At 40.8% G+C, this 11705-nt stretch overlaps 3 protein-coding genes across 7 annotated transcripts in view; 1 reads left to right on the top strand and 2 right to left on the bottom strand.

Moving 5' to 3' along the window:
• LOC113211958 (endoribonuclease ZC3H12A-like) overlaps positions 1-2321 on the bottom strand; it is a 15993-nt gene extending 13672 nt beyond the window's left edge. The window contains exon 1 of the mRNA XM_026430513.2: positions 1887-2321. Within this exon, the coding sequence (XP_026286298.1) occupies positions 1887-2138 (252 nt within the window). The 5' untranslated portion in view covers positions 2139-2321. The remainder of the gene's footprint in view (positions 1-1886) is intronic.
• A 421-nt stretch (positions 2322-2742) lies between these two features.
• LOC113211951 (catenin alpha) lies at positions 2743-10685 on the bottom strand. Of its 5 annotated transcripts, none has more exons than XM_052269670.1 (20): positions 10538-10685; positions 9824-9936; positions 9537-9726; positions 9250-9416; positions 8926-9135; positions 8664-8840; positions 8382-8585; positions 8019-8045; positions 6897-7012; positions 6680-6797; positions 6350-6599; positions 6071-6271; positions 5840-5991; positions 5685-5754; positions 5500-5567; positions 5229-5410; positions 4900-5140; positions 4696-4812; positions 4207-4299; positions 2743-3734 (listed from the first exon to the last, which is right to left on the bottom strand). In XM_052269670.1, the coding sequence occupies exons 1-20, from the start codon at positions 10665-10667 to the stop codon at positions 3570-3572; spliced, it is 2991 nt and encodes a 996-aa protein (XP_052125630.1). In that variant the 5' UTR covers positions 10668-10685; the 3' UTR covers positions 2743-3569. The 5 variants fall into 5 exon arrangements, with proteins under 5 accessions (XP_052125630.1, XP_052125633.1, XP_052125631.1 ...); XM_052269673.1 differs by having other exon boundaries at positions 10534-10672; XM_052269671.1 differs by lacking the exon at positions 4207-4299.
• Positions 10686-10896: 211 nt separating this feature from the next.
• On the top strand, positions 10897-11658 carry LOC113211953 (microtubule nucleation factor SSNA1-like). Its single transcript, XM_026430509.2, has 3 exons — positions 10897-11101; positions 11197-11396; positions 11498-11658. The coding sequence occupies exons 1-3, from the start codon at positions 11050-11052 to the stop codon at positions 11579-11581; spliced, it is 336 nt and encodes a 111-aa protein (XP_026286294.1). The 5' UTR covers positions 10897-11049; the 3' UTR covers positions 11582-11658.
• The last annotated feature ends 47 nt before the right edge of the window (positions 11659-11705 follow it).

Raw genomic sequence — 11705 nt, 5'->3', positions numbered from 1 at the left:
AGAAGAAGAAGAAGAAGAAGAAGAAGAAGAAGAAGAAGAAGAAGAAGAAGAAGAAGAAGAAGAAGAAGAAGAAGAAGAAGAAGAAGAAGAAGATCGGGGCGGGGGTGTGTGGGTCGGCACGGTCGGTACCAGCAGCACAGCCTCTCTCTCTGAGCAGTGAGGAGCGTGGGCAGTCGAAGTTGATTCCGGCGCGTCCGGGTCAGGCCTTCCCCGCGCCGCCCAGCCCCGGGCCGGCTGCTGCTGGAGCCCCGCGCCAACCTCCGGGCGGGGCCGACCTGCTGCCGGCCGCTCTGCTGCGCTCGTCTCGGGTGGAATTCGCCATCCTACGGCAGCGTGAGACCGGACGACGAGGGGAAGCGGGCTGCTGGAGCTCATTACCGTTGGAATTTGATAAGGTTCCACCGTTCCACCCCTGGAGGGGACCCATCATCTGGCTGTCCCCGGGGCTGGCTATCCCAGCACGCCCGCCCGCCTCACCCCCCAGCTGAGGACACGGCGGGGCAGTAAAGGGCAGGGGGTGGGTGCAGTTGGAAGTCCTGGAAAGTTTCCGGAAAATTTCCGGAAAATTTTCGGAAATATAGGAAACATTTCCCGGACCCCGAAAATTTTTAGGGATTTTTTTCTGAAATTCTCTAAAATTTCCAACTCTAGGGATGGGGTCCACTACCTTTAGCTGTCTCCGACCCAGCACGCTTGCCCGCCTGTCCCGCCCGCCCAGGCGGAGGACACGCCAACGACGTCATCCTCCTGGCCATGGCCATGCTCGGGCCCGGGTGGGGCGGCCACAGCGCACCGGAGAGAGGGAGAAAGGGAGAGAGCGAGAGGAGAGGGAGAGGAGATGGGAGGGACAGAGAGAAGAGCCCGCGTGAGTCTGGCGGCATCGTCACGGACAGCAGCGAAGGAACGCCGCCGCCCGCCCCGGCCCCGCCCGGCCAGCCAGGTAAACTGGTGTGTGCGGAGGAGGGAGGGGGAGCCGGGAGCGAGCGAGAGAGGGAGAGAGAAGAGAGAGCGAGCTAGGTCATAGAGACATCCGGCTCGCCATCCGCCAACCCACATCGGCTTGGCTCGAGCTGGGCCCGCCTGGTGAGAGGTAAGAGGGGGGGGGGGGGGGGGGGGGGGGGGGGGGGGGGGCTGAGGTGAGGTGAGGTTGATCCGGTTCACGCCCCCCCCCCCCTCCTTCTCATCCCGGTCCTATTGTCACACATGTGGCGAATAATGAATAATATGTGACGGCGTCATTCAAAGGGGAGCCAGAAAGAAAATGAAAGGCAGTTTATTATCATTGTCAAGCGCAAAAGGTGATTTCCATGTTGTGAATTATGCTGGGCCAATGGAGCGTAGAACAAGCACAGAGATAAAGGTTTTAACGGGAGGCAACCACATCACTGAATGGTTTTACAGTTATGGGAATGGTTGAATAGTGAAAATTAAAATTGCTGGGGTAAAAAGAGATGTATCATTTCATGGACAGAATAACTTCATCAAATGGTCATAAAAATTATGGCCAGCCACACGGCAACAGTGCCAATAAAGGCAAGTACAGTATAACCATGTGGTTTAATTAATATAATTTTGAAAAATGACAAGCAGAGTAAAAGAACTTCAGCCACATAACAAATAGACAATTTTAAGAGAACTTCCTTGCCCCAAAAATGAGGAAAATCAAACATGAATCGTCCTCGTTTGCACATGAAGAGGGTGAATTAAACAAAAATCCATGGAACAAATGAAAACAAATAAAAGCTGAATTGGAAAACCGTACTGGATGAAAGAAAATCAAATCTCAAAAAGTTAAAGGAAACAAAAACAAAAACACATGCCCTGCTGTGATGATCAAGCAGAAGGGTTCTCCCAAATGAATTCAAAAGAAAAACGATGAAACATACCTGAACACGTCCTGCTATTTGGGAAACTTCAGCTTGAGACGCATCGCCGGTCTTCTCCACCGTGAAAAACATAACACTTAGTCCGGGGTGGCCTACAGTGCCTATACCACAGTCTGTCTTCGCCTTTGGAGGAGGCACTTCGCGCAGACTAACACGAAAAGTTTCTCGGATCTCCTTCAGTTTCCCGCGAATGACATCCACGTACTCTACTCTCACACAGACATAAGAGTGACTCCCTGACGTTTCTTCCATATCGCAGGGTGTGCGCGCATGGACAGATGTTCCAACGTAAACAAATTAACATTATCATCAACTTTCTCTCCTGCACCAACTGGACCCCTTCGCCTCTGCCTCTCCTCTGTCAATGTCTGCAGTGTGGCCTGCCTCGGTCTGGACTTGCGGCTCTCGAGCGTGAGCAGCGGGACGGGAGGTGGCTCGGTGCTTCCGGGGAAGTCGAGGGAATTCCCTCGGAGAAAAATCGCGCCGTTTTAGACCACGATCATCAGTTCAGGACATATCCAGTTTCAAAAGTAATGACAGTCGATTAACTGAGCTGGTTTATTTTTTCAGGTTGCCTCGGTTTGGGTCGAGACAAAGATCCTATGGAAAATTTACCGATACACATTTGAATGAAAAATTCAGTTCGAGCAACTGAGACGGTGGTGTGCGGGCGGGCTCTCTCTCGGACCCTCTCTCCCCGCACAGCTCGATGACTTTTGTACCGAAAAGCAATATTGGAGAGATGTCAATTTAAAACGTGGATTGTGTTAAGAATTTCGTGAAATCGCACGTGCTTTTGATTCAAAATTTCTGCTGCTTGCTTGCATATTCTGTAGGTCAAGGAGTCAGAGTCGTCTTACAGAGTATATGACAATACACTTTATTCCAGATTGAGTACAAATAATAATTGATTGAATCATGGTAGGATTCTGAATACTGTACAGAAAAGAGACAAGAATGTATGAGTAACTAATACTGAAAAATTCATTCTTGACAACATGTAGTTGTTTAGCTGCACTTAATACAGATTGTTGGCACGAAAATGGACACATTGACATACATATGGATATAAAATTATGTATTTATGAAATAATTGATCAATATTTTTAAGTGCATAAAAATAAAGTAAAATCAACAGATTATGATTTACCTTCCAGGGAGAAAAAAGTGTCGGTATCACATTAGATACCTTAAAGTGGTACTAACATTTTTTTCTTTCTGGGCTGCCCTTACAGCCTAAAGAATGATAATATAAACACCAGTAATACTAACATATTAAATCACAATGTACGTAAGAAAAGATAAAACCAAATGAAAACAAATTCAATCATGAATAAAATGCTATGTAACAAATGGAAATAAAATTTCACTTAAATTACTAATAAAATACACCTTGAAATAAAATAAATAAATATAATCTTGTCATAAATGAAGGAAAGGAAATAGAAATTTCTTGTGGGGTACAACAACTACTAAAATCTCAAGGTTTACAGAAGTAGACGGGACTCCATCAAGTGGGATGGAAGTATGAAATAATGTACAACCGAGACCTTTAAGATGAATCTACAATCAGAGTTCTGCAGAATACATACAAAAACGGAAGCATACTCATAATATAAAACGGAAGGAGAGAACAGTCACTTTAAAAAGCCTTTGTGCAAACAGCAATCATATGATAATGATTTACACTGCCTCAGCAGGACTTTGGAACTCGCTCAGAGCTTTGATGGGATTCTGGACCTTCTTCTGTGAACCCTTACGAACTTTGGCTCGAACCTCCTCAGGTTTCTCGGGTCTTACCAGTGGCTTCTTCTCTGGAGCCTTCATCTTCCAAACAACAATTGGAGACTGTAAAAGAAAGAAAAATAGTTTAGCAACAATACTAATACTGTATCATAATTGAAAAGGAAAAAGAAAGGACTTCAACAATGGCAAAATTCACACAGTTAGTTTTTCTTCAACTACAAATGAAGAATGCAACACAGCTGGAAAAGAGAATCTCATCAAAGGATAATTGATAATACTTAAGCAAAAGCCATATGAGCAATTGGTCAAACCCTAAGTAAAATGTTAAAACACTGCAACCATTAGTATGTTCAAAGTCAGCCACTTCCCGTCAATATAATTGAAATTGAGATGATCGGATGATAATTCGGAGGGATAGCAGGCTGCAGCTGCAACCCCCAAGAAAACAACATGCTTGGATAGAACCATGTTTCGGATAAAATTAGTTGCACTATCGCAAGAAGGGGTAGTGTGGACACACACTCACAGGCTTATGCAAAACACACACCAAAAATGGATTGACCATCCAACAAACCAGATTCACGCTGTACAGAATAGCATATGTTGAAGTGATGGGGAAATAAAAATAAGAGGAATCACGCTTGTCAAATCCCCTTTCTGTCACTTCCTAAAGAAAAAAACAATAGTTCTAAAGTAAATTACTACAATGACAGACAAGGAAAGATACTTTATTGTGCTTGTACTGGAATGGGATTACAAAACGTGCTAAGAAATTTATGTTGATTGACTGTTTCTTTGGGTTGAAACATAAATGAAAAGAAAAGAGGAAAGAAAACTACTGGTAAGAAGAAGAGAAACCAGGTTTCTACGCCAAAACATAACCGACTTAACCAGGTTCTTAACAGGCAATAGGTCCGACCAACAAACAGTCATGCACCAAGAGTGCCAACATTATGGTAATGTTGCTAAAGATACGTAATAATTAACACTACTTTGAAAAAAAAAACCTAATGAAGACTACCAAATGGAATTTCACATTTCCAGAAGAAAACATTGTACTTACAGAGACAGCTCCTTGACGTGGATATTTTGTGCTGGCAACATAAGATGCCTTGACAGTTAAGACAACAGCATTCATCAAATTTTTGGCGGCTTGAATAAGGGATGTTGCACTATCCAACTGCAGATATAAAGAACAGTGATGTGTCAACACAGAGGTAGGAATCATAAGACATTGACCATTAAGTTAAGTAGGTTCCTAGCTTACCCCAGACACAATAAGTTCTCCTGATATGTTTTGTACATCAGCTTTCACTTTGGAAGTAATATTAAGTTGGTGACAGTATAAAGCAATTCGTTGCAAGTAGGCCAGGAGATCCTTCTTGGTAGATGATTCTGGACATTGATCTGCAATCATCCTTGTGAATTTGTCAAGATTTGTGCCAGCCTCAGAAATTTTCTTTGCAGCATTGATAACGTCCATTGTTGTCTTCAACGGTCCACGGCCACTAAAAATTGATTATAGATTTAGATAAAATAAATAAAATGCATATATTTGTGTCAGGGCACTGAGCAAGACAAGAAATTAACTCTCACCGAGTGAAGTCAGTCATTTCCATCATAATCATGCACATGTGTTTTGCAAGAACAATTATATCATTGCCTGTGTCATCCCATTTAGCAACTTCACGATCAAACTTCAGCTTTTCACTGCGGAAATGTTCCACTTGCTGAGCAATTTTCTGCTTGTCTTCTTCAGTCATCTTCCTCATTGCTTCCTACAAAAAGGAAAGGAATTCAAGTAATGGTTAGTTATTTCAATACGAGGAACTAAATGCTGTTTTCTGTACATAGGTATTGTAATTACCCTAGCAGTTGTAATGCCACTTATATCAGGGTACTCATCAACTCCATGTTCATTGGTATGAGCACTCGCTGCAAAATTTAGAGGATGATTAAAGTTAGTGTCATGAAATTGACCAAGGTATCATGCTAAGAGCTACTAGAAGGGCTAAGAAGGGTTAAAGTAAAAAGAAAAAAATACATGCTTACATTTGCTTCTTGTTTCGATTGTATAATGTTCATCAAATTCAACATCCTCTGGATCAAGCTCTTCATCACTCTAAAATAAAAGCAGCAAAGGGAGTAAAAATGTGGTAAATCATTGCTTAATTTGAAAGTTTGTTTAAAGTAAACAAGAGGCTTACCCTGTTCATAAGAACAGCTCTACGTATTTCCCGCACTCCATCATAAACAAGGCGTGATGCATCAATGAATTCATTTTCATCGACTTCTTTGGCAGGATTGCAGGAAAGAGCATCAACGGCAATTTCCACTCTTTGGGCAAAGTTTGGCATTACTGGAAAAAAAGGGAAACATTTTAATTCCTTTCTTATAAATTAGAGTAGGATTAGCATGATCCTTAAAAAGAATCATACCTTGATCACGGAGAACTTTGACAGCCTCCAAAACTCTCTCTGTGTAGATGCCAGGTTCATAATTGTCCATTTCTTGCCCTACAACATTTGCTACTCTAGCTGAACGGCCTCGGATAGCCCCCGCTGTGCGGTCCAAGGTATCAGCATCACCCTCTTGGAGAGCTAGCACACATTTGTTGACATCTTCTAAAATGTGGTTCTCTGAAAGAGAAAAATAATAATGTGAAATGAGAACAGCTGTAGATTCAAGATGAAAACTCTGACCGCTGAGCTACCAACCAGAAACAGCAAGGAAGTCGTCAATGGTGGTTATGTCATCAACAGCCTCTGTAAGGATGCGAACTTGGCTTTCCCAAGCGTCTCTGAAGACATCCATGTTCTCCAAAGCGACTTTAGAGCTTGGCCGGGCGGCCAGGATCCGCGCGGCATTGATGACTTGCGGACAGAGCGTTTCAATCTGAGCAGCAGCATACCGCACCATCTTCACACCGTCTTCATTGCCAGACATACTGCATGCTAAATTAGCAACCTGGTAGAGCGAATGGAAACGATAACAAATCATTTGTGCAATTCTCTACAATAAGGTGCTCAAAATTCTCAAAATCCTACCTCAACCAGTTTGTTGGCGTGCTCAGTAAACACCTGGGCATATTCCTCCACTTCCTGTTCTTTGCCATTTTTAGCGGCTTCAATCAGCACCAGCAAAGGTACATTTGTTTCCAAGAAGCTGAATAATTAATGAAATTATTACAATGTAAATTTAATAAAGGTCAAGCATGTTTAAAAACCAAGAGGGCAGCAAGTGAACTGCAGATGTATTACAGACCTGTCAGACACATGGTCAACGACAGCTTTTCTCAGTTGGCGCCGTAAATCTCGAGTTTTGCGACACATATGATCAATGGCTCTCTCAAGATTCTCAGTTGGTTCTTTGACACCCATCTATGGAATAAAATGGACTTCAAAACAAGTAAACGAGAAGTATCACAGTATGTTAATCTATAAACTTAAGACCCACTGAGGGAAAGCACATAAAATTGAAAAGTCACAGTGACAAATTTTGGGGAGGAATTGGAAATACACTATACACCATCATTTGGTAAAATTTCTCTCATTCAAAGATCTGTAAATTTTAATAGTAGTTGACTGGGAGGTTATCATAATGTCTAGAAGGGCAATTATTCTACTGCTAATCAGTTGCTCGGTTCTACTGCAAATGCCCCGAGCTCTTATTTTAAAAAATCTCATCACTCTATTGTTGTAACATGCAGACACACCTAGACAGATATTGAGAAGAAATAGATAAATAGTGAGAAAACCTAGAGAAACAGAGTTGGAAACTAATAGAGGCAACATAGACAGCAGGAAACCTGGAACACATCTTGTAACTGTACCTTTGACCTAAAACACTACTTAAATAAATGAAGTTCCATGCATATGCAGAACAGCTACGTATGGAAACTGAATACTATTTTGAGGAAAAACCATCTGGTATCAAAGTCAACAGATGAACACACTATGTATCATAGACAGACTGACTTTCAACGAGTCTGTGGGTAGGCAGTGAGCTAAAAGTCTTAGCTTGCATCTAGCATAATTTGCACCTCATGTAAGACTCTTGGAACCACCAATACACCAAAATGAAACTTATATAGATTGAAGGTTAACTGCAGTACATGATAGAGTGCAAGCACTCGAATTAGACAGCCAAATTTTAAAAAAATAGAAATATCAGTTAAAAACAAAGTAGAGAATAAAATAACCAACCAAAAAAACAAAAGAATTTAAAAAACAAAAAAAGAGAGAGATAGAGAGAAAATCCAGCAAATGGCTGAATTATGAGATAACAATGGATTTGTCACTAAAGAGCAAAACCAGGTGCTAATAAGAGCTTAAAGCAACAGCATTATTGTTAGGTATAACTCATTGCAAGTAGTTGAATATTTACCAGCAGACTCCGCGTACCTTGTACTTGCTACAAACCAACAACACAAAATCTTTAAATGTAAAAATTATAATATCTATCAGGACCACTTTAAAGTTTTTAAGCCCCTACACAAAGTTTTACCAGAGATTGATCAGCTTGACTGACTTATGTGCACTTGGGATTTGACACAGAACTTAATGACATTACCAATGGATAGTCTAAGCGACAATAAGCACACCAGTACATTAAAAACTGAGAAAAACACATTTTATTCTTTTAGCCAGGAAACACTAGCTAAAAGCAAACTTTTGGAGGGATGGCTCTTATGAACTTAATGCAACTAACATCTTCTTTACTCTTAAAGCACTTTATTCTGATACTCACATTATTCATGTACTCTGAAAGTAGCTCCTGCAGAGCCTGGCGCACTGCATTGCATTCAGCAACAATTCTTTCTCGTCTCTCGTCTCTTGTGCAACTTGAATCAGCCATGAGAGCAGCACCACTGATAATGCTTTCCAAACGCTCTTCCAGGGAAGGGCGTGTGCGAACCTCATTGTATGCCAACGGGTCCATAACAATGCGGTCCTACAAGGCAAATACAAATTTTACAACAAAATGCCATTGATTGATTGATTAATTAAAGAAATACCACGAGGGACCTACATCAAAATCATCCAAAGCAGCAGCAAGTTCTCCTGGGCCATCATATGGGTGTTGGGGCACTTGTGGTCCCTTGCCTTGTGCTACATCAGAGATAGTTGTCACTGCTTCACAAACTTGTTTAAAAACATAATCTCTGTTAGCCTTGGCTGCAGCGAGTTCAGGATGGCGGACATAAACCTTGATAGATAAAATACAACCAGTTATCAATCAAAATAGGTGTACTGACATGAAAACTCTAAGAATAACTAGGTAAAAGTTTTACCTTGGATGCTGTGAGAAGCATAGTAGAATGCTTCTTGAGCACAGCTCGTGCTGCAGCCAAATCATCACGCAGTTGAGGATCTTTCAGCTCTTGTTGACGCTTTGCAGCTTGATTCATGAGCTCAGATGCATTGCGTCCAAATGCTGTAATGTTTTCCACCAATTCTTTCTGAGAAGATGCATTTTTTACCTTTTCCAAATCATCTTCAACCTAATATGGAAACCGAGTAGTAGAAATTAGAAAAGTGTTCTCAAAGGAAAAATGATTCAGAGCAACCAAAACATCTTAGCACTTTTAAATGCTTTGCTGACAAACAATACTTACAACTCGTAGAGATTTCAAAAGAAGATGAACATCAACCATGTCAGCCAGAATCAGAAGTCTTGTTACCGCTGAAAGTAGATTACGAGCAGCCCTGACCATGTTTCCTCTTTTGAGAGATGAACATGGATCATCAGCAAATTCACGGGCAGCAAGACTCATGGCGGCACCTAGATATGGCAATAGGTAAATTAAAATGTCAAAAAATTGGATAATTCCTCAAAGAAAATTGTTTTTGACTCCAAATGAGTTGTCATGACCTGTTACATAAAACCACAGGCAACTCTTACCAGTTTTGCGGACTTCCTCAACAGCAGATAACATTTCAGACTTAATATCTGGATTTTCATAGGCAATCATTTCCCCACGTTCAATAAAGTTTTCTGTAGCTTTCTCCACAGCAGCAACTAGCACAAGGGCTCTTTTTGATCTCCCTTTCTTTTTTTTGGAGGGCCCTTTGGTGTTCACAAGTGTAGTCACCTGAGAACAAAATTAATAAATTGGATTGTATTAACAAATATTTAGTAAGAGAAAATTTAATAGACTGAACACCAATTGTAAGTAGAAATATACATACCTGAAGAACAAGAGGCTCCAAAGTTTTCTCCACCGACATGGTCCGAATTTCTAAATTTTTGGGATCCCATTTTACTGTGATGGTTCCAAACTGGTCTGCAGTCATTGCAAAATCTACAGAAAAAATATAAATGAAAGTATAATGTTTAAATGCAACCAAGGTCGTACTTTAAAAGGCATGAGCAGTACAAGAGTTTACTAGAGTTTAAATACAAACTTAGGCTGGTCTGCCCTTACATATACTTGTCAATTCCAGTAATTTAAAAGGCTAGGCGAATGGACGTAAATGAACAAAAAACAATCGACAAAGAGAAAAGCCCTCAACTTAATATCAAATAGTGCTTCAAAAAACATTGAAAATTCATAGCATCAGTCCATGAAAACAGTTCTAGATAACATGAGAACAAAGCCAGAAATCAACAAAAACATTGTGGTTATGGGTCCCAAAGGGCACTAGAGCGCATCGTTTAAACCATTCAATACCACACAAATAAAAACTTTACATCCAGTGGGCCTTATCCCGATAAAGAGCTTTTCTTGAAGAAATAAAGTTTACAAAAATACTTTTCTCGCCCAGACGAGGGCAAGACCATAGGCTACTGCTACTGCTGCTCTGGGAACTCGGGTTTCACAGCACTTTTCTGAGTGGAACTTGGAGCCCCAAGCAATGAACCTTGGCTCGCTCGACGAGAAGAAAGTTTGGAGTTTTACCTACAATTGTTCACACTTAACACGGAAAAAACCCGACTTCTGGGCGTGTCTTTCCTGAATGCCTTCCGAATGACCCAAACATTTGACAACTTAGAACTGGGTTGGGGCGGTGACTCATGGGAAGAATGGAGCATTCGCTATACCACATCTACATTGACATCAGCCAAAATTTACGGTGAGGCTACAGTGTTCAGAATAACATAACTTAGCAAAGTGGAGTGTTAACCATTAAACTTCGGCCTCGGAATACAGCGGAAACTGTCGTGCAGAATTTGGGGTCTGTTACAGAAGAAACGTTTTAAGTCCTTTTCAGTCTTATCTATTTATTTAAAGTCTAATGATTTTTCATACTAATAAGTAGCCTCGCGGCAGGCTTAACAATAAAAGAACGATGTAAAATGGCGCCTGTTTGTTTACTATTTGGAATTTATGTCGGCAAAAAGTGCAATAGTGTAAATCCGATCAATTCTCAAAAGTACTGTGGTATTAAGTTTTGTTTAGTCTTCACTTGACACAATGTCTGAACAGGGTGCAGCACTTCAAACTTATAACCAAGAGCTTGTCAAAGGTACTTCTTGACCCGTTAAATTAAATAATCAATTGGAAAAGTGGCAAACTATATGTCCGACTTCTGACAGTTCTTGTCCATATTTTTATCATTAGGTATTGAGGCACTGAAAAGAAGACGCTCAGAATTATTGCAAAGCATGAAGGAAGATGAGCAACAAAAAGAGGTCTTAGAAAAAGAAATGGCATCTGTCAAAGAAAAGCTCATGACTGTTTGTAGCAGATTGAATGATAGACTTCAGAAGAAAGCTTATTATGACAATGCCATTGAAAACAGCGAAACTGCATATATGAAGGTAGGCACTGGTTAAACCGTTATCAATTTAGTGATAAAATGCTTTGGCTTTGAATCTGTTTTAAAGCTAGCTAAAATTACCTGCATTATTGTGTTTTCCAGATTCTCGAGAGCTCTCAAGCACTTCTTAGTGTTGTCCGTCAAGAAGCTAGGTCAATAGAACACTCTAAACAAGTATCCCCATAACTTGATTGTATCATTTTGTATGTAAAGCTCTACACTATGATTCTCCTGTCTTTTATAAATTAAAATATTATTACTTATGTGATAAAGATATTTAATTACTGGCATTAGAGGGGCCTTGTTCAAG

Source organism: Frankliniella occidentalis, unplaced genomic scaffold (genome assembly GCF_000697945.3).
Source record: "Frankliniella occidentalis isolate FOCC.00 unplaced genomic scaffold, Focc_3.1 Scaffold98, whole genome shotgun sequence".
Classification (NCBI taxonomy): Eukaryota; Metazoa; Arthropoda; class Insecta; order Thysanoptera; family Thripidae; genus Frankliniella; species Frankliniella occidentalis.
The sequence above is the reverse complement of the archived record's forward strand: the minus strand, read 5'-3'. Positions and strand labels throughout refer to the sequence as shown.